This window comes from Eschscholzia californica, unplaced genomic scaffold (genome assembly GCF_041429995.1).
Source record: "Eschscholzia californica isolate CP2 unplaced genomic scaffold, dmEscCali1.0.p SCAF_1, whole genome shotgun sequence".
Classification (NCBI taxonomy): Eukaryota; Viridiplantae; Streptophyta; class Magnoliopsida; order Ranunculales; family Papaveraceae; genus Eschscholzia; species Eschscholzia californica.
In genome coordinates, this window is record NW_028238198.1 from 83,873,803 (window position 1) to 83,890,057 (window position 16,255).

At 37.2% G+C, this 16,255-nt stretch overlaps 1 protein-coding gene across 1 annotated transcript; it reads left to right on the plus strand.

Moving 5' to 3' along the window:
* Nucleotides 1-3,573: 3,573 nt before the first annotated feature.
* On the plus strand, nt 3,574-8,741 carry LFR (ARM repeat superfamily protein). Its single transcript, XM_086656746.1, has 8 exons — nt 3,574-3,859; nt 5,496-5,665; nt 5,901-6,043; nt 6,146-6,402; nt 7,144-7,249; nt 7,334-7,472; nt 7,625-7,752; nt 8,241-8,741. The coding sequence occupies exons 1-8, from the start codon at nt 3,676-3,678 to the stop codon at nt 8,494-8,496; spliced, it is 1,383 nt and encodes a 460-aa protein (XP_086512872.1). The 5' UTR covers nt 3,574-3,675; the 3' UTR covers nt 8,497-8,741.
* The last annotated feature ends 7,514 nt before the right edge of the window (nt 8,742-16,255 follow it).

Here is a 16,255-nt window from a genome sequence, read left to right on the forward strand (position 1 = left end):
TAATCTTCTTTATGTTAACTTCACATCAAGTACACACCAATATCTTCCTTCATCTGAATCATTTCTTTTGATCATATATTTAGTTTCCTCTAATATTTCATTTCTAAGAAAGAAAACATAAATGATATATATCATATCCATGTATTGGTTGTTCTTAACAAAAAGGTAAAGGGAGAAAAAGGTTGATATTTGAAAGAAAACATATTGGAATGATGCATATTTATAGTAACAAAAAGTAATCAAAGAGAATTAGTTGTATTTGTTTCTTGAATGATCCAAAGAGGCCGAGTGATCATAAGAATGTTAGGTTTTCATGTATGTCATGAAAATATCATTAGTTGTGTTTTATTTATTATCCTTATTGTCATTATTCATTAAATTATTATAAAAGTTATTTTCTTTTTGGTTCCCAACTTTGTGACCAATTTTTTTTTGCCCCTTATTTTTCATAAATTTAAATATGGTCTCCTATTGTTAACACTGCCAGTTAAAAATAGTTCTTTTTTTTGTTTCTACTATTGCTCTTCCTATAAAATTGATTTTGTAAATTCAAAATTGACTCCCTTTTAATATGAATCGGTTCCCAAAAAAAATTCCAACCTTTTTAGACCAAACTAGGGGACCAAAATGGAATTCACTTAAACAAAAATTTAAAAATACTAGACACCTCATCTGTCCTCTATTTCACCACCTCTCTCCTCCCCATCATCTTTGTCGCCACCTCATCATCTTTGTCGCCACCTCATCATCTTCTCCGCCAAAAGTTGTCGGGCGGTAAAAATTTTCCGGCCACCTTCAATATTTTTTATTTCTTCTTCTTTTTTCTTCATCTCCGAAAGTGGCAGCACATGGCTCTCCTTCAGCTGGTGGACTTCTGTCAACAATTAGATCTTCTGTAATAGACTCTGGAAGCCCAGTCGACCCTTCACTTCTTCGTTCGTACAAAACTCACATCGCTAGTAGGATATGGAACGGAACAGTAAGTTGCATTTTACATTTGAGTTATATAAATGTTTGATTTCTTCAATATGTTATGTTTATTGACTAATGGCTGCGTTAAATTTATTGCAGTTAGTAGACAGGATTCTTAAAGTGAAGTTGTCTGTTCCTCAATGGTGACCTTTGGGATCTGAAAGCTGAATCTACATACGTGAAGAATATAGTTGAAAAATCTGGATTTCTGAGTTTACTTAGGCACCTCATATAGGAAGGTAGACACTGTCTTAGTGAGTGCTTTTATCGAGAGGTTCTGAGACGAATACATTTCATCTCCCATATGGCGAGATGACGATCACTTTGGACGATGTTGCACATATCTTAGATCTTCTTATTGATGGCCTACCTGTGGGAGGAGTTTCGTCTAAAGTCATGACCCACTCCTCTAACTTTTATACGCTATTGCGGCGAACACTTGGAATATCTCCACTGACTTCAGATGAGGAGGTCAAGAGTGGTTCAATTGGGCTAGATTATTTAATATCAACTTTCAGCGGTTCAATTCGTCTAAAGTCATGACCCACTCCTCTAACTTTTATATGTCATTGGTTGTTGCTTGTGTCCTGACAAATTCGGCGGCAGAGTTTCTGTTCATTACCTTGAGTGTTTGAGAGATGTACATAAAATTAGGTCATATTCATGGGGAAGCGCTTGTTTAGCTCATTTGTTTAGTGAGCTAGGAAATGCTAGTCGTTATGGAAGGACGCAAGTAGGTGGTTGCACATCTTTGCTGCAGGTACTTAGATTTGTCCCCCGTTTCCAAGTGGGAATGCCTTTGCTCCAACAAGGTGAACCTAAATTTTTGGAAAAAAAATGAAAGCGGAGATGGTTTAAGGAACCTCCGTGAGGAGATAGATGGTCTAACAGATGTTAGTGTAAGTATGCTCATATTTTAGTGTAAGTGTGTTCACTATAATTGCAGTTTTTAGTTTTTATAGATGAAATGATCAAATGAACACATGGAACAATTTTTTTTTTTGTTTGTTAGGTTTTATGGGACCCATATAACAACAAAGGCAACTACTATCCTTATGGTCCGGCACTCTACTCTGGGTCAATCGGGTGCTTTGAGATTAGTAGCATTATCTACCCTGAGAGAGTCTTGCGTCAATTCGGGTATGTTCAATCAGTACCAACGAGGCCACTTTTGTAAGACAAAAAAAGTTCCTTGACGGGCTGTCATGTAGGTACTTGGAGTGACTGGCGTAGGAATTTGTTAAGCTATGACCAGAGAAAACCTGCAAGAACTCCCGTGAATGTGTCCTTGGATACAAAGATTGGTACAAGAAAGTGTCTCATCCTAATGTCGCCAATCCAAGTACCAGAAGAACACGTACTTGCAAATCGACAGTTGTAGAAAAGTTGTCCTCTCAAGAAGAACCCACTATTGTGACACCCTTTACTTGCAAAGTTGGAGCAAGAAAAATATCATCCTCTGGTCAAGAATCCACTATCAACACAAGATTGGTGTTTCGTTAAACTTAACTCCTCATGCTTTAGTTTTGTCTCCCATTATAATATGTATCTATCATTTTTGCAGAATGAACGCATTGATCGAATGTTAACAATGCTCAGGACTTCTGATGGAGGCATTGACAAACCATTGAGTCCAACATCTAGGAAGAAGCTGATGCGGGATCTAGAGTACATAATGCACGACAAAGGTGAAAGAAAAACAATGAAGTGGAAAGGCAAAACTGTTATTTTGTTAGATGAGGAAGAAGAGAATGAAGAAGAAGGCGATGAGGAAGGTCCAAACAAGGAAGGATCCAAGAATGAAGAAGAAGATGAGGAAAGTGACAAAGAATCACAGGATGAGGAAGAAGCGAATGAGGAAGAAAGTGACGATGAAGGTTCAAACAAGGAAGAATCCAAGAATGAAGAGAGGATGACGAAAGTGTTGAAGAATCACACGATGAGGAAGAAGGTGACATTGAAGGTTCGAACGAGGAAGAATCCAAGAATGAAGAAGAGGACGGGGAAAGCGGTGAAGAATCAGTAGATGAGGAAGAAAGCAAGGATGAAGGTCCATAATTTTGTAAAACAATTATATATCGATAAAATTATTACAATTTTCGTTACAAAAATGATTGTCATTTTTCAAAAACTCCTGCTTTTCGTAAGTGTTAGATTGAAGAACTGGCCGAGTAGGATAGTATTTTGTCTGAACACGAGGAAAAGATTAAGTAGAGTTAATAAATCATGGAAAGATTTGAGTATTACTCGTCCGATCAATCAATGTTATATTTCGGTTTTCTTTAAACAAGACATATGCATCAAAATCATATTTACTCCGATTAGGTAAATATGTGTCCAAGTAGTATGAAATGTGGAACCAAAAAATAGTTTAACTCTCTACTAGACATTAAACAACAACCATGCGCCCGTATCTCATGACATACCTGTTCCAAAATTTCAAACAATCGAACTTAATATTTTTTTTAGATTTCGAATATAGTCAGAGGTTATCACAACAATGTTATTCTTCAAGCCATGGTTCTAGTCGGAGTACGTGATCGGACAAAATTTACTAAAACAACAGTCATTTTTTCTCCAAGCAACGGAAGAAAGAAGACCGAACTAGGATAGTCAACCTGAGGTGCCTCTCGTAATGAAATGGTTGAATTAGTGGCCCTCTTCTTGGAGTCCTCCTACTGATTTCCTAGAGAGAGAAAGAGAATGCAAAAGAGGGAGTTTGGGAAGGTGGGCGGAGCAGCTGGTGGCTCCGCCACTCCAGCACCGAAACGTGGACGTCCTGTTGGTAGTGTAAACAACAGCACCGCCGTTGCTGCGGCCATAGCAGATTCTGTTGCTCCCTCTACTCTCCTCGGTCCAGCTCTTCAACTTCATAGCTCCTTCCCTGGTTCTCTCTCTCTCTCTCTCTCTCTCTCTCTCTCTTACTGTACTAAATTTTTTACTGGGAGATCTTGATATAGCTTTGCGACCGATAACATTACGACCTCCCAGAAAGAATTAGAGCAGACTTGTGAGAATTAGTACTCGCTAGCTAAACCCTAAATGTTTGTTCCTTAATCAAAGAAGAAAAGGAAAATCAAACACAAGCTTAACACTGTGCATTTACTTATTTAAGACAAATTTTCATTACAAAATGTGTATGACCTTGATATTTTTGTGGAATTAAGGTTGCGGTATGAATATATGTCTACTCTAGGTTTAGGTGGAATTAGGGTTACAGTAAGGATATGTATGTATTTGTTCATCATCTTGATTGAAGACCCCTTTAGGTTTAGTTTGAAGCTTAATGTGTATGTTTCTCTTTTAAAATGTTTTTAAGTAGGGTGCAATATGAGTGATGGTAATTGCCTCTAGGTCACTCTTTACATGGGGGTAGTTACCAAAACAAGATATTTGTCCGCTCGAAGATATAGCTTCAGTATTCTTCTGATTATGACATGTCGCGGGTCTTAAGCATGTCGGTATGATTTAATCTGGAATAAACAGAATGTACAATAATTAATATGAACATCGTCACGTCAACATGAACTGACGAACATAGTTGGGTAGTGGTACTAATGTGTTCTTGTTTCCCATAACGTCAACACATAAGTGATTAGGCTCACATGTTAGCTCAAAAAGTACCAAAGAAAATTTTGTCACAATACTTCACCGTGGTACGTGAGCTTTGGGCCCGTGACCATTGAGTTTATGGTAGCTTCTCAGTTGTAGCTGTTACGGCAAGGCAAGCTCAGGTTGCATTTTGCGTATTATCATCTGAGGTGCAAGACGCCAGACAAAGGGCACACTTGAGTGAATCAAGGCGGGAACATTGTAAAGACCAACAAAGTGAACAAAAAGACACTGGGATCACTTAGAGTCTTCAAATTAGTGAATAGCAAATGAGAAAGAGACAAAATATATAAGCCACTTATAACCTATGGGAAATCATAATGGAGATCAAAGGTTTAGTTTCTAATAGGCTGTAGGCATCCCTGTTATTTCACCACCAAGGCTCCAATTTTAGGAGTTTGTAACACTTCAGGATGAGCAAAAATATATCCAAGAGATTAAATCCTTTCCGGTCAATCACTATTGCGCTTTAGAAGTTTCTTTTTAGCTGTTTCTCTCTTTGAAAGTCTTATTACGCTTTTGCTTATTCTAGGAACCTTTTGTAGTTTCTTCGAGCTTTTACTTTACACCTCAGTATCCAGTGGAAGAATCTTATAGAGAAATAAAGTTTTAGGTAATGCTTGTAGTCATATAAAGAAGTTTTCTATATTCTAAACCTCTATATAAAAAATATTTACGTTTAGCAAGACATGCCTTTTTTGTGCGTTACCCCATGTTCAAGGATATGGTGAAGTATTCAGATGCTGAGAGGCTTCTAATATCTGGAATGATCATAAATAATGTTATCATAATCAGATGTTCCGGGGATCAATCAATTTGAAAATCCGAATTCATTTTTGAAACAAAGTTGTACGGTTATACCTATATATAAGATCAGCTGTAGCTGATTCTTACCATGTTTCTTTTTCCAGACCAAAACAACAAAAGGGTAGTCCTAGCACTCCAAAGTGGACTGAAGAGTGAGTTGACATGGGCTTTGAACACTCTGACGTTACTCTCTTTCAAAGAGAAAGATGACATGCGAAGGGATGCCACTCCTCTTGCGAAAGTACCTGGATTGCTGGATGCTCTTCTTCAAGTGGTGGGTACTAGTATCTCCTATCATTTAATTTGGTTTCTTTTTATTTTGTTAATCGTTTAGACTAAGTTACTCATTTCTTGGAAAAAAGTATGGCATTGGTTTCTTTTTCTTGTTTTATCTGTAAGAAACTATCAGGCGGGCATATACCACATTATTGACACTTGTGATCTTATATTTTTCCCTTCTACTTGCTTTCTTTTGAATCATTTTAATTGAAACTTTGCTGGCTGTGCAGATAGATGATTGGCGTGACATAGCTCTTCCGAGGGAACTCCAAAGGACACCTAGGGCTAGATCGTTGGGCGTGAATACTACAGTCTCAGGGTTCGGTAACGAGTACGAGGCTTTGGGCACTAACAATGCTGTATCACATTCTGGGTAACCCTACAGGCTTAATTTCTACATCGATGTTTGCAGAATAATAGCTCCATAGAACCTCAAGAATCCCATATGCTGAAGCTTGCTTCCTTCTTTTGACAGATTTGGATCTGTTCCATCCAAGCCAGATGCATCGGGCGAGAAGGGCACGATAAAACATCATCCTTCAGAATGGTGGTATGACGAAGATGGCTTATTTAATCTGGATGAAGAAGGTCGAGCAGAAAAGCAACAGTTTGCTGTTGCGGCTTCTAATGTCATTCGTAATTTTTCTTTTATGGCGGATAATGAGGTGATTATGGCCCAACATAGACATTGCTTAGAAACAGTATTCAAATGCATAGAAGATCATAACACTGGTGAGACCTAGTTCTGCCTCTAATGGAAGTATTTTAATTTTATTTTCATCTATACGCACGATTATACTATGTATATCTATCATGCTATCATTGCTCGTTATCTATTTCCAATAAAACTTATATGTGGGAAATATTTATGAAATGAATGAAATTAAGTGTTCATTAGACTTGTTCGCTAGGTTGATTTTTCTATGTTGCGAACTTAATGGGTTTCAAATGCAGAGGGTCCCAGAGAGTTTTTTTTCTTCTTGAAGTGGTACTTCATGGAAAATAATGTCAATTATGTAAAAGTATAACATAGTTTTCTACTTCACTACCACAATATATAGTCCTACATGTTCAATGAACGAAAATACTGATATTTCTGTTTTGCCCAACAACTCACTAATAACAGGTGACTTCAGATGTGCCCGCTTTATTCTCGAGTTCAAATACGCGTGTTTCAAAACATTGAGCCACTTCAGTCATTACCTTTTGTATTCCTTAGTGATCTTTTTTTTTTTTGTTGAAAGTGATCTTTCTTACCATTAGATAGACGGAGAGATTTAATCAAATATTCGATAAAAGAATTAGGGAAGTTATGGAATTAATTGTTAGAATTGACATCCCATTCAAACTGATAATAATATATAGTGGTTATTGTTCAGTAGACTTGGTAGTTATTATTATTTGTTCAGTAAAATGATTTGTCTTATGAAGCTTAAGGGCAATGATATCTAACTAGTTTGGTTTTTGAATCAGAGGATGAGGAGCTAATAACTAATGCACTTGAGACGATTGTGAATTTATCCCCATTGTTAGACCTTCGGATCTTCAGCTCATCAAAGCCATCCTATATCAGAATAACGTAATACACTTCATTCAAATTTTCTTGAACCCATACTATTTTGACTTTAGTGTTGAATTTTTTCATCATTTGTTTGACAAACAGTGAAAAACGTGCTGTTCAAGCGATCATGGGGATACTGGGTTCTTCAGTCAAGGCCTGGAATTGTGCAGCGTCCGAGTTGCTGGGCCGTCTGATAATAAATCCAGACAATGAACCATTCCTTCTTCCCTTTGCTCAACAGGTTCATCTCAATACGCACTTGAGTCCTTGACTCTTGTTATTTCTATATATAGGAAATGCCCATGTCTTTATCTTTGTTCGTGTTCTCTTACCTTCTTACTTGAAGGAAGTTTCACCTAAATAACTCATTGATTGCATGATTTCTTGATGCAGATACATAAGCGTTTAGTTGATCTGCTAAGCTTTCCTGCTCACGATGCACAGGCGGCAGCTGTTGGAGCACTTTACAACTTTTCAGAAGTTAACATGGACTGCAGACTGAGACTAGCTAGTGAGCGATGGTAAGCTTTCTTTTCCTTATTGCAAGCACCAAATAGGAACAGTTCACCCATCAACGCCAACATTGGAAATGGAGCAAATTACATTTACCGTAATCACTTAGTAAACTTATTTTTTAATACTCTGTCAAAGAAAAGATAGAAATATGAGTGAAGAGAGGGCAAATTGGTATCTACCTAATTTATAGTAGTTTATATAAGCGAAAAATGGGGTGCTTAGAGCGTTCTTATTGGAGGTAGTGATGTTAGGTGCTTCCAATTTTGAGGTCCCCTTGGTGAAAACTCAGTCTTCGAAAAATGGGGTGCTTGGAGGGTGCTTATTTAAGGTAGTAATGTTGGTGACAGAACAAGAGGATATACCAATACAGCATGGATATTGATCTTGTCAATTATATCTGCAATAGATCGGACACTAATATCGATTAGAGTAAACAAAACTGGTTATCTACATGATTTTTTTTTCTAATGTTTGCTTGTCATATTTAATATAGGGCGGTTGATCGGCTTCTAAAAGTCGTGAAGAATCCTCATCCCGTACCAGAAGTCTGCAGGAAAGCAGCATTGATACTGGAGAGCCTTGTAGGAGAGCCACAGAATAAGGCTCAACTTCTCGCATACGAGAATGCCTTTGCAGAGATACTTCTTTCAGAAAGCAGGTATTCCGAAACTTTTGGTAGGATTTTGTTCGAATTGACATCGAAACCTAACAACAAAGTGGCAACAGCTCAGGGTGTATGGGGCATGTAAACCAAATCTGATAATATTTGCTTTCCCTATTTTAAATGAAGTAGAAGGTTGCACATTTTATGCTATGATTCCATGCAGTTACAAGGTTACCCTCGCACTGATGTCATTTGCCCTAACACTTCATAACCCCCCGTGTGAATGGCTTTGGATGACTGCCAAGAAATGTATTTGAGCCGAAAGAAATGTGTTTGATTGTATACTATAAACTCCTTTGTTATATAAAAATGCACCTAATTTTATCGAAATTCCTGATCTTATCAACAACGTTCCTGGCGTTATTAAACAACAAGTGCTGATTTATATATAAAATGGCCCATTATGTATTTTGAACTAATGCTGGCTGGCTATTGATACAACAAGATTGCATCAGTCATGCAACAAGAGTTGAAATTTCTCGGTCTTTGCATTTTTCACTCTATCTACTACCATATTTGATCTCTCTAAAATTTGATTAAGCTACTTGTTCATATCTCTCGACGTGGAAAACCACTCGCCATTTCATCCCTTTTTAAGTTCCGACCTCCCAAGAATCCTTCATTACGTGAAACGTTTAATACATTTTTTGGCCGTACAACCAGGGTGATTTCCCAGGGTGATTTCTAAGGAATGTCCTTTATGTGATCAAATATTTAACTTTTTCGACGGTTTAAGGCAAACACAAGGGGTCAAGTGAAGTATTTAAGTTAATACATTTTTCTGTTTAATATTTTTTTTGTTTTCTTTAAAAAAGTTATATATATATATATATATATATATAAAATATTGAAAAAGATCAGGTGTAAAATTGATGAAAAAGTAGGTATTGAATGAAAGCCAACGAACTAGTTAAGACTAACAACAGTATCACCAATTTTGATTTTGACAGATTCCAAGTATAAATAATGCTTTTTTGATTGAGTAAATTAATGACTCAAAACTATATTCTGGATGAAGATCAAGTGGATGACTTTTATTACTCAACCACTAATTATGAAACAATAGTACAATACTAGTGGAAGCCCTAGACGATGTACTACCCCATTCTATGAATGATATAGTTTCATGTCTCTTTCTTTATTTATTCTTTAGATCATCTAATAGTACTAAGAAAAGCTCAAAATATGTTCTCATTTGCCATTGAATGCAAAAACTATACGAGATAGTTTAGATAGTGAAGCGATTCTGTTAACACGAAAAATTATCTCTCACAACTGTAGTGGTTATTGTGAACAAAACTATATATGTCAACCTCCTTATCTAAAAATTTATGCACTTTTACTTGAATGATTTTAATTACTGATATGTACTACTGTATGTAAAACATCCGACTATGATAGAGTTAGACATTGTTCGAGATGCCTTGGTATTTGGAATATCACGATCAAGAACTCTATAACATTTATCCCTGGTAGGTTTGGATCAAAATCCAAAAAAAGCGAAGTCCATTCTACCAACATGCGACCGCTGAGCCTTTTATAACCTAACTAGCATACTCTGAAGATAATATGCCAACACTACTAGGTAAAACTTAATAGATACCTGTAACATTACCAAACACAGAGATATACGCGCACATCAAAATTCGACTTGCTTTAATTCATCTTAAACCTTTATTTAGAAGGAACAAAATAGTTTAAAATTTAACTTGGACTTGTAAGGAGCTACACTGCGTGAACATCAGTGATGTTCACGTTACTTTTTTTTTCTTGAACTGTTAGCGTGTCTCGAACCCTTGATTTTTAAAGTGGAAGGTTAAATTTCTTACCACTCCAACCGAGTATTGTCGCTAATGCAACTTATACAAACCTGTACAAGCTTAGAGTTACGGGTCGCTGATTGAGGACCATTGGATGTTGAGATCAGTGACTGATCCGGAGAAAATGGGACACAAATCTAAACACCAATTGGTCCTTGTTGAGTTGTAAAAACATCTACAAGCCATTAAATATGTACATTTAGAAATTTTGATCCCTGTAATTGGATGGCCAGTCTGAACTGTACGAGGAGTGAAGTAATGAGATGATAGACAAAAAATAATAATTAAACCTAGCTAGAAATCACCTGCACCACGCCACCACCAATATTCATTCACCCAGTTTTCAGATGCCTTTTCACATTGATGACCCCAAAGGACACTGACCTCACCACCATTGTCATACTTTTGACAGTTATACGACTTAGGGCGCTTCCAACAATTAAACTTCATGATCTATCTACAACTTATGACAATGGACCCAAAACTTCCAAAATATCTAAGCCACAGAACAAGTTGGGTTGAATGTCAATGTAGTTGTTGGATTCAAGTCACTCCTTCTTTTTGGATGAAACCGGATGAGTGTCGGCCGTTAGATTCCAATTCACGTCAACTTGAAGTCAAGATTTTCGACTGCCCAAAAACCTGTTTACGGCCTTACAGATATTTTGAGGTGAATGTTGAGAAATAAGGGCAAAATTACAGTCTTACTGCGTAATAAGAATGCTTATACATGTGTAGCAAGGATGCGCATAAAAGAGAAAATTATATGTTTGAAATTCGCATTATTAGTTTTTTTTTATTATCAATTTGGGTGTGAAACCTCTCATGACTTTTAAAATGAGAATAATGGAATATATTGTAGGTAAGGTAGGGAAGTATGAAGGAATGCATATGTGTCTCATGAACCATCATAAAACCATAGTGATGTTGTTCAAAATTAAAAATGACAGTTACTAGATTTTATGTATGGTAGGGGCAGTGGCTGGTTCCTGTGTCGATATATTTAAAATTCTCAACCCCCTCCACATATCAAAACATTAATTGGAGTTATCCACACTTGTGACCCTGCCTATGTGGGTGGGAACCTTATTTTTAACTCAACCCATGCGTTTCTTGTAAGTTTATTTTAGGGTTCCCCGGTAGAGAAGTAAAATCAGAAACAAAGTTAGAGAGATAAAGAGGAAAAAATATTCTAAGCCCTAGAAATCATCTAACAAAATCTCTTGAAGCTCTTAATACATCTTCCATAGGATGTCCAAACCAAGTTGTCATCCATTAATCCTCCCCAAGAGGGGTAAACAGATTTTAAATCCTAGAAATCAGTTAATTTTGAGTCATAAAACATATTTTTCATCACTTCTTACCATATTAGGGTTGTCTCCATGTTTTTAGGGTTTAGATCTCTAGAAATTTCATTTTTTTAACTCCCCAAATTGGAAGTCCTATAGCAACAATTCGAAATAAAAAAGTCAATCTTAGTTGACCAATTTTGTATAAAAAATTTATTCCTTGGAGATTTTTCTTAATTCCTCAAAGCCGCGACCAACTTTTTTTCTTTTACATTTTGTTTCCCCAAATCTCGCATCTTTTCTTCTCTTCATTCTGATAAAGTTGTCGCCAAACTTCCCTTTCGGGCAACCTTAATTTTCTTTTGTTCTTCCTCATCTCCTACCACCACCATTACGGGCTGACACACCATCACAAGGCGAAACTACCACCATTACCTTTGATTCCCTCTCTTCCTTTCTCTCTAATTCTCCTTCGTTGGCAGGAACCCTGGCCAAGGGGAATCTTCTTCTTCAAGAAAGTGTTACGATCTAGAACTCATTCGTGAAGTGGAAGGATTTCCTGATCTAGAAACCCTTCATTTGGATGAAAGGGTTTCTGATATGAAAGACTTTTTCCCGAAAGGTTTCCAAATCTGAAACTTTCCATGAAGACGAAGGTTCCCCTTCGCTGGAGGTTATTTCCAACGAAGGAGAACTAAAGAGAGGCTATGAGATAGAGGTTGTGAGAAAGATACACCAAGAAGGGTTCGAGGAGAGAGAAAGAGAGAGATAAGTGGTGGTGGCCGACAACCACCGATTTTCGACCAAAGGTCTTTCTTTCCGCGGAAAATATTTTTATTTCTCCAGAACACCCCCCTTATTTCACTATATAAATGAACAGATTCAATTTCGAGTCAGCTAGAGATCATGTTCCAAAGCTGAAATGTAATATAACTGTAACTATTTAACCACCGATAACCAACTTTTCTTCCTCGCAAAAGAGAATTATTCAGGAGGTGAACATAGAACATCACTCAGCATAGGGAAAAAGGCCACTGCTTCGGGGAAATAAAGAAATTTTTTGGAGTACAAACCTTTGGGTAGATTAAAAAAACTGGCGCTCTTTTGTTTCCCCAAACACACCCCTACCCCTTAATACTTTTTCAGTTTCTCTTCCTATTTCTCTTCTCTCATCTTCCCCTCCCACCACCACCATTGACCCTGCCGACATTTCAACATCAATTTCGATGACACTTCACCTTTAGCTCTAGTTACATTTCATTAACAAATCTGGCGACGCCACCAGCTCCTATTCCGGGTGTCACCTTCCTCTTCATCCCTTTCTCTTTCTCCTTTCTTTTCTCACATTCTCTCTTTTCTTCTCTCCTTTGTTCCGGTGAAGCGGGGGGCTTCTTCTAGATCTGGGGGTTCCAAATCCAAACGAAACAACTTTCCTCTAGATCTAGAACTCCCTTCAGACGACCTTCGTCTGATTTTCTAGACGAAAGGTTCCGACGCGTAGAGTCCCTCCCAGAGCTGTGGCTAGGGGACGGGCAGGGCATCCGCCCTGGGTTCCTACCCCAAAGGGGCCCATTCTCTAAGGGTTTTTGATATATAGGAAACAACATAACAAGTATCTTGCAAAGTCAATTAGCTTTACTGGTTAGAGTTGCGAGCTTCCAAGCAATTGACCCGGGTTTGAAAATCATGATGCAAAAGATACCATATTCAAATAAATACTTGGACTCCACACTACACGTTCTACTAAGAAATTATTATCTTTTTTTTTGTCATTTTACTCGTAATTTTTTTATTGTACAAAAGGCCAAAATCAAATTTCGGCCAGAGCCCTCAAATTGTCAGCCACGCTCTGGTCCCTCCCCTTCGTTGCAACTTAGATAGAGAGGCAAAAATGGATGGAGAGAGAGAGAAGAGATAGAATAATGTCAAAGAGATAAATGAAGATAAGAAGAAGGGAAGTATTCCGATGAGGGTAGCCCGTCTACAAGTGAGACCCTTTGTCGGCAACGTCAGGAAAGGGGTGTGTATGGGAAAAAAAAAAATTCCACCTGTGAAATTTTTTACCCCGACCACTTTTCTTGTTTCTCCCAAAACATCGACCGAAAAAAATGTGGCGCATATATGACTAGATTGAAAAATTATAGAAGAGGCTACAAAAGTAGACCTCTATATCTCAAAACTTAATAGGAATCAACAGTCTATCGAGAGTGAAAAGATCCATCGAAAGAAAGAGTTGACTCGAAAATGAAGAGCGTTGATTTCATGTAGGTCTGAAGTAGGCTTTAACTTGTAGTCTCTTCTATCATTACTCGATTAGATTTGAGTCTAAAATTAGGTTTAGTATTTTCTAAAGTGATTACTCGTCTAAATTTACCTCGTTTTTATCGCGAAAATTACATTGGGTTGTTTATGTTTTTTTTTGTTGGGTGGTTCATGTTGATATCTACCTCTTATTGTTTTAAGGTATGAGACCCTATGAGATATAGGTCGCCTATAATCCTTGAGACCCCATGAGAAATAGAGTTTTTGGGATTCAACCCGGCAATAATGAATAGTTGGGAAACGGAAACTCAATGGTGGCTTATACACTTTAGGAGTGCCTCATTGTGTGCGAGAATGGGTAGTTTGGCCCTAAACGCGTTTATACATCATCTTTGGAAGGATTGGAATCGGCGGATATTTGGGGGTCCAATTACCTCTAGGGTTGGACTTGTGCAACTCATAAAGGATGAAGTAAAGATTAAGATTACAATGGGTGTCAAGAAACTAGAAGATAATATTGAGAATAGACAGGTCTTAGATCGCTGGAACCTATGTATAGCCCTGGCTCGACCTAAGTACGTCTTGTGCCATTGGAAAAGACCGACCCAAACCAAGGTCAATACTTGATCAACTCAGATGGAGCCCTTGACAAAGTGCGGGATACAGAGCCACCATCAGAGATGAGAAAGGCGCCATCATATGTGCGGGCACAACAAAAGTGGAGCGTCAGCCCATTTTCATACATGGACTCCAAGGTGTTGTTATGGGGATGGAGATGGCAGTTGGCAAAGGTTTGTCGCAAATAGATATTAATGTGGATTCAATGAATATCAAAGACTTACTCACAAACAGAGACTCGAAGGTTCCATGGAGGGCACGACGATTATAGAGAAGATTTAAATCTATTTTTAAGTGCTTCATGAGCGTCAAAGTTTCACATGTTCTTCGAGAATAATCAATTTCCTAGTGAGCTTACTAATATTATTATAAGGGTCTCAAGAGGGACAGTGACAATGAGAAAGGGGTGGGGCTAAGGCCAGTTGTATCTTTTATTTTGCTTTAGTCTGATTTATTTTTTTATTTTTTAGTCTACCTTTGTTTCGGGTCAGGCCCTTACTCCGCTTATCAGTATAATTTTTTTTAAAAGCTATATTGCAATTGTAATTGAACCTACACGAAAGAGAGAGAAAGAGGTAGGGAGGGGGATGAAGCGAGAGAAAGAGAAAGAGAGAGGGAGAAGAAGAGGGAGGGAGGGAGACAGAGAGAAAAAAAAAGGGGCAGAGAGATGAATGTAAAAGAGAGAAATGAAGATAAGAAGAAGGAAAGAATTCTGGCAGTGGTCACAGGTCTGCAGGTGAGACCCTTTGTCGGCAACGTCAAAAAAGGGTTGTGTTTGGGGAAAAAATGATCAACAACTGTGATAGGGAGACCGGCAAATTTGACGTGAAGTTATTGTGAATCCCTATCCAATGGTTTGGATTCATCCCACTTTCATCAAGAGAGAGAAAGTGGTGTGAATCCAACAGTTTGATGTGGATTCACGCCAATTTCACGCCCTAAATTAGGTTTAGTACTTTCTAAAGTGATTGAATCCCTCTTCTAAATTTACCTCGTTTTTATTGAGAAAATTACGTTGGGCTGTTTACGTTGATATCTATCTTCTCTTTATTTTAAGCATGAGGCCACATGAGAATAGGTCGCCCACGATCCTTAACTCAACTTAGTGCTGTATATTTAAAAGGGTCCATGGGTTTTAAGTCCAAAATAAAGTTCAAAAAGGGTTTAAGGTCCAATCTTCCCCGGAAAATAGGTTTTTAGTCCTTTTTTCGTTTTGGAAGAAACATTGTTGATACATAACGTGTTATGTATGACACATATAAAAAAATTGAAATAAAGTATGGAAAAAAATGAAATAAAGTATGAAACTTTAACAATAAATAACAGGTAATTTATGAAACAAAACAAGAATCAATAAACGGAAAAACAATGTAACTTTGACGTCTAGACATATTTTAACTAATTTGGACTAAATATCCATTATAATTATTATTTTGACTTAAAATCCTATATTAATATTAGGGTGGACTAAATGTGTGTTTAGTGGTAGATTTTTGGACTAGAAACCCAAACATTATATTAAAATTGTAATCTATTGTGAAAAACGTTGTGTTGTTTACGTTGATATCTATCTTTTCTTTTTAGGCATGAGACCCCATGAGAAATAAGTCCCCCACAATCCTTAATTCAACTTAATGCTTATATATTTAAAAAATTGCAATTATAATTGAACCTACCTGAAAGGGATTTAGCATCAGTCCTTTCATTCACAACAAAATTTATTAGTAAGAGAGTGACCCATAACAAGATCATTATAACATGAGAGAGAAACTAATTATTACTACAGTAATGATCAAGGTTAAACCCAAGTAACAAATTAAAAGAATAAGTACATTATATATATATGGCATATGAA

What these genes read in the sequence shown, in the direction of transcription:
- LFR (XM_086656746.1), top strand. Translation starts at nt 3,676, where the DNA reads ATGCAAAAGAGGGAGTTTGGGAAGGTGGGCGGAGCAGCTGGTGGCTCC. An exon ending in TGGATGCTCTTCTTCAAGTG is followed by an intron (nt 5,666 to 5,900) that starts GTGGGTACTAGT and finishes CTGGCTGTGCAG; the next exon opens with ATAGATGATTGGCGTGACAT. An exon ending in CCATCCTATATCAGAATAAC is followed by an intron (nt 7,250 to 7,333) that starts GTAATACACTTC and finishes TTTGACAAACAG; the next exon opens with TGAAAAACGTGCTGTTCAAG.